The sequence below is a fragment of the Protobothrops mucrosquamatus genome, unplaced genomic scaffold (genome assembly GCF_001527695.2).
Source record: "Protobothrops mucrosquamatus isolate PMUCROS unplaced genomic scaffold, P.Mucros_1.0 scaffold1087, whole genome shotgun sequence".
Taxonomy (NCBI): domain Eukaryota; kingdom Metazoa; phylum Chordata; class Lepidosauria; order Squamata; family Viperidae; genus Protobothrops; species Protobothrops mucrosquamatus.
In genome coordinates this window covers 469,867-487,232 of record NW_015387313.1, presented here as the reverse complement: position 1 = coordinate 487,232, position 17,366 = coordinate 469,867, and the positions used below count along the sequence as shown (strand labels likewise).

General features: G+C 39.3%; 1 protein-coding gene across 1 annotated transcript in view; it reads right to left on the bottom strand.

Annotated features, from left to right (window-relative positions):
- SCUBE1 (signal peptide, CUB domain and EGF like domain containing 1) overlaps positions 1-17,366 on the bottom strand; it is a 238,713-nt gene that overhangs the window by 37,170 nt on the left and 184,177 nt on the right. Inside the window, exon 8 of the mRNA XM_015820201.1 lies at positions 12,357-12,473. Coding sequence (XP_015675687.1) covers positions 12,357-12,473 — 117 coding nt within the window. The remainder of the gene's footprint in view (positions 1-12,356; positions 12,474-17,366) is intronic.

Genomic DNA, 17,366 nt, shown 5'->3' with positions numbered 1-17,366 from the left:
TGTCAGATGGCTGCGAACATACGAAGGAAGCTTTTGATTCTTTATGTTCCTTAAAACAAAAACAAAAACACCCTTCCAGGTCAGAGATATAGATATTATTATCTTGAATCCCAGAAAAATACATTTACAAATTAAAATAAACAGTGATAGATTCTGTCCATACAGATTACTGAAACATTTATTCTGTTCAGAATGCATGATATCGTACCATAAACAAGTACTATGTAAAGTATAACACATATATAAAGTTATCTCGTTTATTTTATAATTATACTGTAAAGGGTCACATCTTTGAGTCCGTCTAGCAGGTTAGGTTGCTGCTACATTTAAATAATGCCAAGGAATGAGGGTGATCATTTGGGTCTGGTTTTGGTCACCACAATATAAAAAAGATGTTGAGACTCTGGAGTGCAGAAAAGAGCAACAAGGATGAATAGAGGGCTGGAGCTAAAACATACGATGAACAGTTGCAGGAATTGGGTATGTCTAGTCTAGTAAGAGAAGGACTAGGGGAGTCATGATAGCAGTGTTCCAATATTTGAGGCGGTCAACCTATTTTCCAAAGCATCAGAGGGCAGGACAAAAACAATGGATGGAAACTAACTAAAGAGAGACGCAATCTAGAACTAAGGAGAAATTTCCTAACAGTGAGAGCAATCAATCAATGGAACGGCTTGCTTTCAGAAGTTGTGAGTGCTCCAACACTGGAGGCTTTCAAAAAGACATTAGACAGCCATTTGTCTGAAATGGGACAGGGTCTCTTGCTCGAGCAGGGGGTTGGATTAGAAGACCTCCAAGGTCCCTTCCAACTCTGTTATTCTATGTTCTAGAATCTAAGGCAGGAAGTGAGACAAACAGTGGCCTGCCTCTGAGTCGCCATGATGGGAAACAGAGCATCACTTTCTAGCCACAAAGACAGAACTGGCAGAGTGACTTGAGAAGGAGTCTGAAGTGAATCAAGTAGAAAGTACCCTTCTGTTGACTAGATATTAATATACTGTCTTGCTACAGCATGGTGTTAAGTCTATGAACTTGTGGAGACCCAGATATAAGCTCCCTCTCAGTCCTGTCAGGAAGCCATGGAAATTTCATGGAAGTGATCCAGTGGAACTCACAGGATGACTTTGGGAGATTCCCTCTCTTTCAAATCAATTAACTTGACCGAGTCTTTTTTCCTGAGGAATCCAAATAAGCTGGCATGAACTTCAAGGAAGACAAGCTAGATATAAATCTAACAAGCAAGAAGTTAATCAATCCAAACTTCCCAAAGGGTATAATCTTAGGTTACAAAGAGCATTGTTTCTTTTCTTTTTCTTTTAAATACAGTTGCCAAACAAGACTAAATAAGCTGAAGATGGACTCCAGCACAAGTCCAAAAGCTTGGAAGACTAAACCTAAACTGGCCCTGGTCACCGACCCAGATTCAATCTTGTAAATAAACCATGTACTTTTGGAGAAATAAGTTTGGAGTTTTGAAAACCTGATTCCTGTAAAACGACTGAGCCGAATATAAATGCTGTTGAGCACAGAATGGGTGAGACAGGTAGCAACACATTTCTTCTTTTTATTCATTATCTTTGCAGTCACCTGAAGAAGCAAGCTTTCAAATACAAGCAATAATCTGTCACACACAGATTTAGATGTCACCATCTTCCTCTGGGACCATATCCCTTTTTAACACTATCCATCAAGTAATCAATTTTTAAAAGGTCTTCAATGCTACCAAGAAATCAATCTTCTTGCAAGATCTCTTTTTTGAAAAATAAAGATAGATTTATAAGAAGAAGAAAAAAGAAATATATGGGTATGGCTGGCTGATGAGAGCTAATTAGCTCGAAATAGCTATACCAGTCTCCCTTTAACTCTTTGTTAGCAATCCAAAAATTTAGCGTATAAATGATGTCGCAGTAGCGACTGCTGCCTGTGGATGGCCCTAGATTGGGCTGATACAGGCAAAAGATTTCTTCTTCCCATATCTGAAAAAGTTGAATCCCAGGTATATTCATTACAATACAATAGAGCCACTGAACTCCGGGATAGAAAAAACTTTTTTTCTATCCCGGAGTTCATGGCTCTATTTGATATATATATGTGTGTGTGAAATATATATACTGCTCACAAAAATAAAGGGAACGCAAACTCCTTCAGTTCCATGTTCAAATGTTCCCTTTATTTTTGTGAGCAGTATATATACATACAACAGTTTAACTCCATGCATTTGAAAATAAAATGTTTCCCCTTAAAATTTGAGAAAAAACACTTAACAATTTATATTTAGCGCAAGATGCTATTTAGTACAACTCATAAATACACTGTCAAGCAGTATAAAAGGGCAAACACTATAAATGCCGAGCACCAACCCATGATTGCAAACGGTAAGGTAAAAAGACTTCCTTACTTTGACCCGAAGTCTTGGGGAATCACATCCAGTTGTTTTCTTGGCAAGTTTGCCATTGTTAGTTTATTTTTTTATGATTACCAGAAAAACAAACAAAAAACACAACGATCAGCAAAAGGTCTACTGCCCGAAGGACAGGGATCCCAGGTCCTCCTGTTTTCTACAACTGATGAACTTTGGAGGTGGTGGCTTTTCATACTCAAAGACTTCTGTTCCACAGTAATGCCAATGGGGAAACAAAGAGACACACCGTTGTATCTCCCTGTCTCTTTTCCTCTCTCACACAGCACCATTATAAGAAAGCAGCTTCCATGGTCTGCATTTCTGCAGGATGGTATTGCAAAACATCTTGAGCAACACTGTGGACAGCAACTGCGTTTGGATGAGAAGTTTTATGACTGAGAAAAAAGGTTGGAAACCAAAATAAAGGAGCAAAAAGGCATTGGAAAGGCAGAGAACAAATTCAGTTTCCTTCGTGTTGCCTTTTTTTCAAAACACTGGCAGTAAGCACAATTGTCTTGTGCAAGGGAGGCAAGTTCTCGTAACTTTACATCCACACTCCCACTTTAGCTGATTATTTCTCTTCCTTGACCTTCTCTCTCCCTTTCATAACCATTCTTAATATGTGGAAGAATATTTTTTTTTTAAAGTCTGAAGTCGATTTTGTGGCATCTCTTTTTTCAAACTATTTTTTTCATCCTTCTTCTACTGACCTTCTCTTTTCCAAATTTTATTGTGCTACATTTTTTTCATCCTTTTGCTGTTATAGTATCATAAGGACATAGAATCATCTTTACAACTACCTTGTAAAGTTGAGTCTCTATACCTACCTTTTCTTCAGTCCCAGCTCTTTCTCTCACACATGCACACAGAGCCAATGCATTCAAGAATTTGAAAATACAAGTGCCATTTGTTGTTGCTGTTGTTGCATCTGAAAGCAAAACGGTAAGTAGGCAGTGTATTATGGAGCTGGGTGACCATGACAATGAGACAGAAAGAACAAGAACTGTTTGCTTAAAATAGCATCCAGTTAAGCAATCTCTCCATCCCTCCCTGGTTAAATAACACATGAGAACCTATAGATAGTCCTTGTTTAATGACTGGTCAATTAACCTTTCAAGGTTATGATGGACTTCAAAAAAGCTTAAAAGCCATTCGAAGTTATGACAGACTTCACAAAAGCTAGTTACATCCAGTGCAGTAAGGTTCGCATTTATGACTGGATGCATGTCCTGTGGTCATGTGATTGTGATTTGCAACAAAAAAACACCCATTGGATATGCTGGATTTGCTTAACAACCATGTGATTGCTTAATGACTTACTGAACAACTGTCCTAAAAAAAGTCATAAAATAGAGTTAGGTCCCATGGTGACCCACGTAATGATCACAATGAGTTATGACCAAACATCCAGGTTAATTGTGGTCATGATACAAGCACCACCTATAACCTTGAAAAAAATAATAATTATGCCCTGTTTTAATCAATAACAAAACTCTAGATTATTGAAATTACCAATTAATAAAATATTATTGAAAGTCTTTGAGTTCTAAAGTTCAAATTTCTTGATCTGCATATTAGATCTACAGGATTGAAGAAAATTCTCAAGAAGGAGTAACAAACCATCCCTCAAGCACTGAAATACCAAAAACTAAGTTTTGGTTCAAAAAATAATCCGTTGCGATTATTGAGATTTATTAGAAAAGCAAAATATTTTTCTGGACTGAAATATGCTCTTAGTTGCTAAGAATAAAGACAACTGAGTTACAGATACTTTGCTTACTTTTAATCCTAAAATATTAATTAGTGTGGCTGAATGTGGTTTGGATTCCCAGGAGGGAAGGCTTGCATTCCAGAGGGCAAAGAGGCAACAAAGCTCAGATAGTTTGATCAGGAGAAGGAGAGCTAAGAAGAATTCTCCCTAGCAATTTTCAGAGTATATACTTGCTTTAGTTTGGCAAAATTTCTGTCTAGAGGTGAGGAACAACAAAAGACATTGCTCAGAAGTAATTTCACATGTCTTTCTTGGTTTTTGGGCCATGACAATTAGGAAACATAAGAATTTGGACTTGTTTCTTCTTTTCCTAATTCAAAATTTTCTGAAAGACATAGGAGGCTACTTAGGCTCCAATGTCAACTCACTCTGAGCTCCATTCTTAAATCTTATCCTATTAAATAAATATCCGGCTCTGATAGCTATATAAGTTGTGTCCAATGCAGTTCATGCAAAGCACAGTTTAAGAACAGATTCAGCACCTAGCATGAAAATTACACAGAAGTCAAGAATATGTAGATCATGGTTCTTAAGCTGGAAGTCCAGGTGTCTAGAGAAGTTGAAAGAATTATAAGTACTAGATACATCAATTGATTCTGAATCCTTTCCTGCTACTTTCCTCACTTTTTCCTCGTTTCAACAATATACTATTTTTTCCCTCTTTTCAAGAATATGCAGGGTCATGAAGTTACCTTGCTGAAGTGCCAACACAAAACAAGACCATCTCTTCGAAACACAATATCTGTAGGTACTATACGAGTGATGAATTTAACTACGCAGCAAAAGATATACCATTGGTGAACATTATGTTAATGAATCCCTGAGCTGAACACAGACCAAACTGATGTCAGGCCAGTGGTGGGATTCAGCCAGTTTGCACCACTTCGGCAGAACCGGTAGCTAATTTTTTGTTGCTTAGGCCCAGAATGGACTTCCGAAAGCGGCTTCCACACAGAGAACCGGTTGTTCACATATTTGAATCCCACCACTGCATCAGGCCCAGGCGACCAGCAGATCAGTCAGGTTTTTGGGGTTGTTTTATGTCACAACCAATGGATTGATAGCCAAACCCATCAAACAATGCCTCCAGGTGTCCCTGGAGGTGACGTGTGCCACCCTTGCCTGACCGCTACAGCAAATAGACTACCCATTCAGGTCAAAACTGGCTAAAGAAGCTAGCCCAAACATTAAATGTCACAACTATGCATGGTCACATTGAACAATGGCACCCTTACTGGATGCAGCCATGAGCTTGCAATGATATTAAAGTACTGCAAGGTAGACATTGCGTCCATACAGGAGACACAATGAAAAGGTCAAAAGTATTTCAACATTGGCAAAGCTAAAACTCATCTATCACGGTACGTCCAAATAAAAAAGGGTATGTAAGGACCCACCTCAGCTAACCATCCAAGAAAGCAGAACTCTTGAAACAGGCATCGTCTCAAAAGGAACTTTTATTAGGGGTTAGTGACCGTAGGGAAGTCAAGGCGAGATCTGGGGAAAATCCTGCTTAAACAGTATAGTTAAGCTAGCAATCTTCCTCCTCCCACCAAAGTCATAGCATCCATTTGAAATCCAGCCAATCCACAGGTGGCATGATGTTTGGGTAACTGGCATAGTTGGCATGCATCTCAAGGTCTTCTCCAGGTTCGTTTCTCCGTAACTGTCTCCCTGATAAGGGAGACACATTCTTTTCTCAAGTGGATAGAGGTGGGAGGGGAAAAGTAGAAAGCGAAAGTTATCCCAAGCAAAAGCAAATCCACCCCCTCCCAGCAGAATGGCAGGCCCCAAACAAGAGCACATATGCAAGGAAACCAATAAGGATTTGGGGACCTGACAAGGTAGCTATCATCGTAGGTGTTAATTTTATGAAGCAACATTGCTGAAGTGCATTAGCACTCCGATCGTCTCATGTCAATTGTCACTGACTGCTGTCCATCAATTACTTGTTTTCTCAGTTTTCTCACAGACTGGCTATGATGAGAAAGAGGAAGAACAGTTCTGGATGGAATTACAAGACCACGTATGTGCTTGTCCATAGGTAGAATTACTGCTTCTCTGTGGTGACCTAAATGGATATGTTGGACATGCACAAAAAAGGCTATAATTGCCATAGCGGTAGTGATACGGCACACGAAATAATGATGGGCAGCGAATCCTGGACTTTGCAGAAGCTAATGACACTATCATCACCAACACAATTTTCAAAAAGCAAGATAGCCACTTGGTCACCTATGTTAATGGTGACCGCAACAGCCAGATTGATTTCATCTTAGCGACTTTCCCACCATCAAGGATGTAAAAGTCATACCATCTGATTGCCTAGCCCTACAATATAAGATACTTGTTGCTGATATGAAGAATAGCTTATGTGGAAATGGTAGAGGCAGGACAAGAGGTCCAGAGAAAATCAAGTGGTGGAAACTATGCAATCCAAGGCAGCTGTCATCAACCATATTACATTTCCTCCAGTCTCTGCAGGTTCGATCGATGTGCCACATGGGCTGGTCTTTGAAAGTCTATTGTCACTGCTGCAAGAATGACTTTAGGAACTACAAGACCAGCCCTTCGTTGAATCGACAGGTGAGCATGACTTTGGACTGAGCAAGTGCAACAAAACATACAGGATAAGAAAATGGCCTGGAAGAACTGGTATGCACATAAAACCAAAGAAAACTGACAAAGTTACATCACGGCGAGAAGAGTGGCAAAGAAACCTGTTGTTCAGATCAAAGCTGAGCACTATCAGGACTTATACAAACAACTGGACATGAAAGAAAGCAAGAAAAACCTCTATTGATTAGCAAAAACATGCACCAAGGAAGAACAAGATATTGAGCACTATGTGTGCAAGACAAAGATGGGTGGCGACTGAAGGACAAACAAAAAAATACAGGAACACTGGCAGCAGCACTTCAACAAAATCTCTAACATTGAATTTCCACACTCATCAATTCCTGATGGCCTGCCCAATACTGGTCCAGTCCTATATATCTTGCTGGAAGAGTTTACCAAAGCTATCCAAGACATGAAGAATTTGAAAGTGCTAGCCCTGACGGCCTTACCAGCAGACATTTTGAAGCTGGAGGAACTTAGTGGCAAAGCAGCCAACTGGATAACAAATTTCTTCAGTGCCATTGTGGACTCTGGATATGTATCTACTGACTGGGCCACGAGCATCACAGTTCCTCTCTTCAAGAATAAAGGTGACCTGGCAGATTGCTCTATCACCTAATTTGCTTCCTATCACATACAATGAAAGCGGATCCTCGACCACCGCTTATGTAACACCGTGAAAATCAGTACCAATCAATGCAGCTTTGTCAAAGTTTTTAGCATCACTGACACCATTTTCATGGCTTGCATGCTCATGGAGAAACTCTGAGAAAAGGGGAAGCCACTTGGCTTTCCTTGACCTTGAAAAAGCCTTTGAGCTACTCACATTAGTATGAGCTAATCCAGCATGTGCTACATGACCAGGCTGTGGCTGAGCAACTCACAAAATGGTTTGAATTTAGTCAAATCAGCCTGTGCCTCTTTGGGCTAATTGCAACCCCACCCAGTTGTGTTGTTTCTGGGAAGTTAGTAACTCTCTACTTCCAAGGCAAAGATCATATCCTAGAGCAGAGGTCCCCAACCTTTTGGGCACCAGAGACCGGTTCCATGGAGAGAGGTTTTTCCACGGAGTGTAGGGGCCGTGGTTTTGTGTGCTGCCTGCATCCTGCAGATGGGGCTTTGCTTGTTTGTGTGGACCGGTTGCTGGCATGCCGTGGCTTGGTACTGGTCCACGGACTGGGCGTTGGGGACCCCTGTCCTAGAGAAGACTCGGGAAAATGAGGAAGGCATTCTGTCTTTATTTACATCCACATTGGAGGTGGTAAGGAGTGGAAACTCTATCTAGGATAGTTGCATCTTCAAGAGGGAGACTGGAATGAAATAATTAAAAATGGTCTTTGCAGCAAAAACTGATCACTAAGGGGCTGACTTGGATCTTCTGCTACCTACAGACGTACAAAAATAATAGTGTGCCATTGAGGCATACACAAACAAAATTTTGCAAACCACCAAAGGAAAAAAAATGGAAAGCTTTTTTGGCTTGGTCATAGCAATTGCTTGGAATCAAAAGAGAGAATCCATTTGCCCTTTATATTTTATTGTCTTTTAAATATATTAGATGCCACTGGGCTTGTAAGTGAAGGCAGCACAAATATTTTGTCAGTAATAATTAAGGGGAGGGAGGAAGATATAAGAAATTAAAGGAAAATCATAGACTGTCTGGGAAAAAATTAAATTAAATTAAAAAATCTGGCTGTCAAAAAAAAGAAAAGATGACGGTTTCAATTGTACCCCATCTTGACTTCTTTAAACCTTGCTAGTGGATACTCATGAGAGTAATTGTAACAATTTATGTAATCAATCTTCTTCAAGATCATTCAATAAGACATGGATGCTACTTTTCCATTGCCTCAGATTCTGCCCCTCCTGACAGGAACACAGAGAAAGCCAAACCACAGACCCCTTGAATTCTTCTTTCATAACGATCTAGGTATCTCTTTTCTCAACCATCTCCAGCAACTAACATATGGCATAGATTACAAGAAGTGGCATAGAACTGCCAACGTTTATAGCCACCAACAAAACCTAACTACTATCAAATTTTGTTGGCCACAAATTCCATAGTTTATAAAGAAATGTCCAGGGAAATATTTATCTATGATCCAATTTTTTCAGCAGACAGTTTTACTGTATTAATCCAAAAAAAGAAAAAAGAAATCTTTTATCCACTTTCTTTATGCAATGGACAATTTTAAGATTAAAACTGTATTGTTACGGTATCTTCCTACACACATATTTTTCACCCATCTTTGACATTTCTTCCCTAGCTCAACTTTAACATTTTTTTTAGATGCTGACATTACAAGAATAGCTGGAACCCAGATAGGAGATGTCCACCAAATGCAAAAATCAGTCGACCTTCAATTGTATTTGACCACACCCTTTAGACCAGGGGTAGGCAACCTTGGCTCTTTTATGACTCGTGGACTTCAACTTCCAGAATTCCTGAGCCAGCATAGCTGGCTCAGGAATTCTGGAAGTTGAAGTCCACGAGTCATAAAAGAGCCAAGGTTGCCTACCCCTGCTTTAGACATTTCGGATCCCAAATGTACCATGACCGTTACTAGATAACCACTACAGATAGTCCTCAACTTACAACAATTCATTTAGTGACTGTTCAAAGTTATGGCACTGAAAAAGAGACTTATGATTGTTTTTCACATTTACGATCACTGCAGCAACACCACGGTCACGTGATCAAAATTCGGATGCTTGGCACTTGGCTCATATTTATGACACTTGCAGTGTCCTGGGATCATGTGATCACCTTTGGCAACCTTCTGACAAACAAGGTCAACGAGGAAGCCAGATTCACTTAACAACCCTGTTACTAGCTTAACAAACACAGTGATTCACTTAACAACTGTGGCAAGGAAGGTCATAAAATGGGGCCAAATTCACTTAAAAAGTGTTTCGCTTAGCAATAGAAATTTTGTGCTCAATTGTGGTCGTATGTCAAGGACTACCTGCATAACGTTTTCATGGATATAGGTAAAATTAAGACTTGTTGGGAAATATTTAAATTTCATTTAGCAAAATGATACATTTAGAAAACTCTATCATTCAGAGATCATTCACAGACTTCATAATTTACATAATCTTAAACAGTAAAAAAAATCCAAACGTAGTTGTTTGTTCATGAAGAAATATTATTTTGAACCTACTATTGATTCAAATAAATGAGGTAGAAATATTTAAAATAGAATCAGAACCTTGCCTCTTTAACTAAGATAAGGTTTTTACAAGTAGTGAATTTAATTCTCAATGGATCCCTGCCTTCTTATTAACAAAACCATAACATTGCATTTCCAAACAAGGTCTGGTTCTAAATTCACCAACAACGGGGATGTTCAAAGCATCTTCCAAAGGGCATTACTAATAGTGCAGTGGCAAGTCACCCTGTACTTCTAACATACTAAGTATGTGCAACAATGAATTGAATTGAAGCATCTGCCAAAAAAAGCTATATTAATTATTGATAAAATATGATTTCTGAATATGTATTCAATGTTGAGTTATAATATTAGTTAGATTGCCCGCCACCGCGGCTAGATCACTTTGGCTTGAGGCATAGGAATTGTACATTAACACTTCTGGTGAAGACTAGAATAATTTTTTAAATAAAAGATTATACAGTTGGTCTAGGATTATAATTATTATAGGAGAAAAAAAAAACCTTTGGCCAAAGGATGCTGTAGTTGCTGCTGAATTGTACGTATATAGATCTTCTCGTTGTTCATACAACATTGCAAGTCAGTAAAATTGGTTAAAAGTTCAATTTTAGGCATACGTATCTAGGAAAAGGCCCCACCGCATAGCTTTGTTTCTGTCACATTATCCCATAGTTCCCCAAAGTGGCTCTCTATTTTTCAGAGATTAATGAGAAGCAAATTTTAAGGGGAAATTATTCTTAGAACGTCCTTTGAGCAATAGCACTTAGACTTATATACCTCTCCATAGTGCTTTACAGCACTCTCTGGGTGCTTTACAACATCAGCATATTGCCCCCAACAATCTGGGTCCTCATTTTACCAACTTCAGAAGGATGGAAGGCTGAGTCAACTCCAGGCTGTGGGCAGAGTTTGCCTGCAATGCTGCATTCTAACCACTGAGCCATCATGGCTCTCATCTGTCTCAAAGATCCAAGTTATGAAGACTTATATCCAAATAAAAATATGGAATATTTCTATTCATCTGAAGGCCTGCTCTTCAACAAATTACCACCAGCCTCAATAATTTATTTTGAGTTATATTCATGTACCTATATATCCAGATTGGATTATAAATAGTCCTTTAAGAAAAGTGCATTTTCCTGATGAACTGGCTGGAACAGATTACAAGTCAAGAGCACATTCTCAGATCACAGATGCCCCCATGTTCAGCCTTGGCATTTCTTGCCAAAAGGACTGGGCACGACTGGGAAAAGCCTATATCTGGAAGACTCACATTAGTCAGACAGACAATATATGCAGAGTTGTGTGTTTCAGACAGCATAAAAACTGATAATAAATGAATAAACAAATAAGTAAAAAAATTGATGAATAACTGCTTATCAAGTAACACAAATGCACAATTTATAACTTCTTCTGCTATAGTGAGCATCTAGAAATTAGGTCCATTTATTTATTATTCTGACTAGTACCTATGGTCTTCTGGCAGTCTGTATTTTGGTACATTGATTATAACAAATATCCACAATGAAATCACTAAAACTGGTGATATAACTTAAATTATCTTATTATATCAGTTAATCATTGTTTATAATTATTAATTACAGTAACTATAACAGTGATATTAAATCATATTAAATCCACACAAATATAAATATGGCATCATTTCATTCTGCAAATACTCAATGAAACATTCCTATTTAAATCTCCTGAATGGAAGTAGTTTTTAAAATAGAATAAATACAAACTTTTGCAACATGAAATGTCATATTTCCCTCTTTTTCTTAGTTTGTTATATATCATTTATTGACTAAAGTATGGGAAATATCCAAAGCAGATGACCCCAACCTTTTGGGCACCAGGGACCGGTTCCGTGGAGAGAGGTTTTTACGTGGACAAGGGGGGAGGGTGGTTTTGTGTGCTGCTGCCTGCATCCCGCAGATGGGGCTTTGCTTGTTTGTGCGGACCGATTGCTGGCATGCTGCGGCCCGGTACTGGTCCATGGACCGGGGGTTGGGGACCCCTGATCTAAAGGATGGTAGAAAAATGTTTCCATCCACCCTGAAATAAGCTTAGATAGTAGGTTGGATCCAGATTTAGCTATCAGTTTAGCAGCCTAATGGAAACCAATAAGACTTCTTTTAGTGCACTCTCAATCTAATGAAGTCTGGCTCCAGCCCTCCATAGATCATTTAAAACGTAATTGTGACCGCTATGAAAAGCTGTGTATAACAAAATAAATGAACAGTAGCAGTGATAATAACACAATCAGATTTTTTTCTAACACAGTTAAGAGTATAAAACTCCATGAGTTGATTATAATTATGTGCATTTGAGCTCTGGTACTGAAGCTGATAAAGGGAAGTGATACATCGCAAAGCAAACAGAAGCTGACCTTTGCATGTTTTCCCATCGGGCTGCAAGGTAAATCCAACTGGGCAACTGCAGCGTACTCCTGTGGCTGTGTCTTTGCAAGTCCGGTCACAACCTCCATTATTAACAGCACATGTTTCTGAGAAATAAAGAGACAGGGAAAAAAAAAAAGAGAAGAGAGAGGGAGAAAAATAAAAATAAAAATACATTGCAATCCCCTTTGTGATCTGCATATCATAACACAAGGGTCTTCAAACTTAAGACTTATGACTTCAACTCCCATAATTCCTCAGGGCTGGCTGAGGAATTCTAGGAGTTGAAGTCCACAAGTCTTAAAGTTGCCAAGTTTGAAGACCCCTGTCATAACATATAACAATCTATTCTTAAGCATACACTGTTATATTCCTGTCTGAGGCCAGTCGAGTTAGAGAGAATATTCTAGGATCGGTTTCTGTTGGAGGGACCTCTAGCTAGATCAGTGGTTCTCAACCTTTTTAATGCCGCGACCCCAACCAGTCGTAAGTCGAGGACTAAACCGGTCGTAAGTCGAGGACTAAACCGGTCGTAGGTCGAGGACTACCCAACTGGTCGTAAGTCGAGGACTTTCCCTGCCCGGGAGCGCCGCGCGTGCGTGGTTCCGACTCCTGCGCCGGCCGAGGCGTAGCTGGCAAGCGGCAGAGACGGAGCAGGCCGACCACCAGCTGGCCCAGCCCAAGGGAGGTAAGGCACCCGCCGGAAAAGGGGAAAAAAATGGCGGACAAAAAAAATGGACAAAAAAAATGGCGGACAGCCTTGCTTGGCGACCCCCGTGAAATGGTCGATCGACCCCAAATGGGGTCCCGNTAATGATTCTAAAGATGTATTTTGGAAGAATAACATTTCAAAACACAAATGCCTCCTATGTTGTTTAAGTCCCTGTGATTTCAGTTGCACTCCCTTCCAAGTAATGTCTTTGATGTCCTGTACTTCATAACTTTGACCAGTGATAGCTTTTTAATACTCATTTTGGAGGAAATGCTGCTCTTGATGAACTGCTGAATTTGCAAAATAAAGCAGCTCAGAAAAGAAACCCAGCGCTGGACTCCAATTGAGATTTTTAAATCTTTTCCCTCATGGAAAGAGTTAATAGAAGATGAACTACATACATCATTTTGACAGGAATCTACAAGTCCAATGGGTTCTTACTGAAGTACAAGAAAAAGGCATCTGGGTTTTGTCCACTTAAAGCTTTTGGCAAATTGAAAGGAGTTTTGGAGTGGGTGGGGAGGGCATGATTGAGGTCACTGAACCCATTCCAAGCTGTGTCATTGAAATTTCCCAGGACTTGTAGAATGTCAAATGGTAGATAGGCAAACACCGGGAAGAGGAGGCGGAAACACTTTTTTTGTAACTTTTACAATATTAGGAAATGGTTATTAGGTACCACTTCAGCAGGAGGAGGAAGAGCATGCACGTTTGTTACAAACAAAACCACAGTATTTTGTGAGCTAAATCAGAAAAACCAGGAAACCACATTACCTTTATCTTTGTAGGCAAGAAAAGTAACTATACTAATTTGACCACGTTTTTCTGCCATGGTTACTTCATGGTCTGGAGTGCTATAGTATGGCCCTAATACAATATGTTTTCTTTATCTGAATTCACATTTCTGTCACAGTGCTACGTGTATGTTGTGTACTGTTGTCAGAGCAGAGAAAGCCGCACTTTACACCCATGTGGTGTAAACAAACTTTCAGTCTGTAAGTAGGTGCAATTTATTACCTTCTTCCTATTGAGTTATATTAACTGCTATGTTTAGGCCATCTCATCGTAGAATTTGCCTTGGTTCCAGTGACAGAGTTATGACTAAATTATACATTAAGCTGAATGTCATCGAAGTCAATTAAGTAATTTCTTTTCAGGAAAAGCAGCTTCAGAATAGTCGATTTGGAAGAGAAAATGAAGAGTACGGGAAGAAATATTTCATACATACCCTGCTTTTTTGTTGAAGACCCTGCCCCCCTGAAATTTCGGAGCAGTGTTTATCCTTGTTCATTTTATATTTTTTAATGTCCTGAAAGATTATTTTACTATTACATGAAGATCTTCCCTCGTTTTATCCCTACAGCAACTACCCTGTATATTACAGCAGGCCGGGAGAGAAGGACTAGTCCAAAGTCATCCAACGAGTGTGGATGGCTGAAGATGAACTTGAACATAGGCCATCAGCTTAAACCATAGGCTCTGTTGACCTTTGATTATGCCATACAAAATCTCCATTTTGGTATCTATTGAGAAATACCTGAAGTGATCCAAGGATCATTACAGGAAAGATTGTAATATGGTGATGGTGGCACCAGCATTGGCAATCTGTGGAGCTACCTGTTACTAACAAACCTTTCCTTATGGCAGCTTTTCCTCAACGCTACTAAGGATTGAGAAAGAGGTGAAGGTGGAGGAGGAGGAGGAGGAGGAGGAGGAGGAGGAGGAGGAGGGGAATTTAAGAATGATGGCAGCCTGCTATGGATGAACCTTTCCTTGAAGTAGTTTTTTTCTTCATGTGGCTGCTAAGGTAGAAGAAAGAGAACAAAAAGAGGAGGAGAAGAATAAAGTGAAAGAGAAAAAGGAGAAGGAGGAGATGGAGAATTCAAGAATGGCGGTGGAAGCAGTGCATTGAGGGGAAGAACCTGCTGCTACTTCTCCTTCCATGGCATTAAGGAGTGGGAGAAAGAGGAGGAGAAGAAAGAGGAGAAGGCGAAGGAGGGGAAGAAGGAGGAGGAGGAGAAAGAGGAGAAGGTGAAGGTGGGGAAAAAGGAGGAGGAAGGGAATAAAGAGAAGGAGAAGCAGCTACTATTTTCCTTTCCCCATACTGATTCACCACCCCAACTCGGTGATGCTGCCCCAAGTCAGCTCAAAGCCAAAGTAAGTGCAAAGCTCTTAGGATGTTTGGACTTTGCTCCAATCACCCAGTGCTGATTCTCATCTCATCCCCTACCTGGTTTCCTACCCTGGCTCTGGCCACTTCGCCATGGGGCAATACTTTGTGCACTGGGTGGCTTTTAACTTTCAAGGGGGACAGGCAGGTTGCTGCATTGGAGAGTTCAAGCCCTTGGAGGCTTCCTTACTCATGAGATGGGCTCCTTACTTACTTACTCCTCCTCCACCACCACCACCACCACTTAAGCTCCGGTGAGACATGAATGGCAATAGAAAGCTGCAAAACAGTGAGCGACAGGCGTTCAGAGTGGAGGAGAAGGAAGAGTTCAGATAAAATAAAGTTAAGAGGGAGCCGTGAAGTATAAACTGTTTTACTTCAATAATAGCTATAAGAGGGGTTGACGTAGTATCTTTTCAGCATTAAACTCAAGAGGTTAAAACTCTCCATAAATCCAATCTTCATTTAAAAACCAATTTTTAATTGAATTTTTAAATTAATTTTAAATACATTTTACATTTATTAAATTAGAAGAAATCTAGGTCTTGGAATTTTTATAATTTTTAAAATGAGAAAAAAGGAATGAAAATATATTTATTTTTTAATCATTAATTACACCTTGATTTTTTAAAATAATATTTTCAACATTTCTAAAATTTTCAGGAAACCTGGAAACTAAAGACTAATAAATTATATTAAGTTACAAAGTATTAGAATTCTGCTAAAAGAAGAGATCCTGTTACTGAACTTACAATTCTTACAATTTTTATAAGTCTACAATTTTTCCTATATCCTGTCATGATAATTGCAAGCTGAGAAAGGCCCTAAAAAAAATAAAACCATGCATTAAACTTTTTTTTAAAAAAAAGAAGGGACACTGTATTGAAATTACAGCAATATAGTCATGAAAAAACACAATTATCAAAAAAAGTGTAACACTGTTATGATTTGCAAAATATGTGCCATGTTTATATTCTTACTATTGAGGACCCAAATTGTATCTGTACCAAATGTAAACTAATTGAAAATCTTGAGGAAAAATGAAGGGTCCAGAGGAAAACGCAAATGGTCTAAAGCAGGGGTCTTCAAACTTGGCCCTTTTATGACTTGTGGACTTTAACTCCCAGAATTCCTCAGCCAGCATGCCTGGCTGAGGAATTCTGGGAGTTGAAGTCCACAAGTCATAAAAGGGCCAAGTTTGAAGACCCCTGGTCTAGAGAAAAGTCTAGCCACTGAGACTCAAGCACCAAAATGAGAAACTCAACTAAAGAAAGAAGACTACCATCAAACTGAACACAATAAGGAACAATTAACTAACAGAGAAAATGAACTTTATAGATAGATAGATAGTGACATGTTATTCATAGAGGAAAAAAAATCCAACCCAGTCCAGTTCAGTCCAGCCTCACTGGAACTAAACAATCAATTTTATAACCTTTCCTTGGAAGAAAACATGCAGACACCTGGAGAAGGGACATCATCAAGATGTATCAATGAAAGGGAAAAAGTAGATAGAGACTTCCTCAAGAAAAAATGGCATGTATTGGTGATAGGAGACTCACTACTCAGGGGAATTGAATTAGTAATTTGCAAACTGGACAATCTGTCTAGGGAGATTTGCTGTCTCCCAGAAGCAAAGATCAAAGATGTGACTGAGAGGCTTACTAAAATAATTAAGTCCATAGATTATTAACCCTTTCTCCTCTTTCATGTGGGGACGAATGATGTGACAAAGAACCTGAAAACAATATAAAGAGACTATGAGCAGATAGCCATGAAAGCCAAAGAGATGGTGGCACAAGTGGTGGTGTTTTTCTCTGTACTCTCAATGAAAAGTCTAATGAGAGAGCACAGAATTTTTGAAGCAAACCACTGACTTAGGGGATGGTGCTGTTGAGATAACTTTGGATTTTGAGACCACAGTTTACAATAGCTGCATGGGGGGTGAGCCACACTTCGCAAGAACCAGGAAGAACATGTTTTGAAATCAATTGGCTCACCTTATCCTAAAACTGGAATGAGAGGGAGATGAATTTTTAGGAGCTAATTCCAAGCATAAATCTTAGGGCAATCAACCAAGTAATAAGAAAGACGAAGAACTCACGATACAAAATAGGA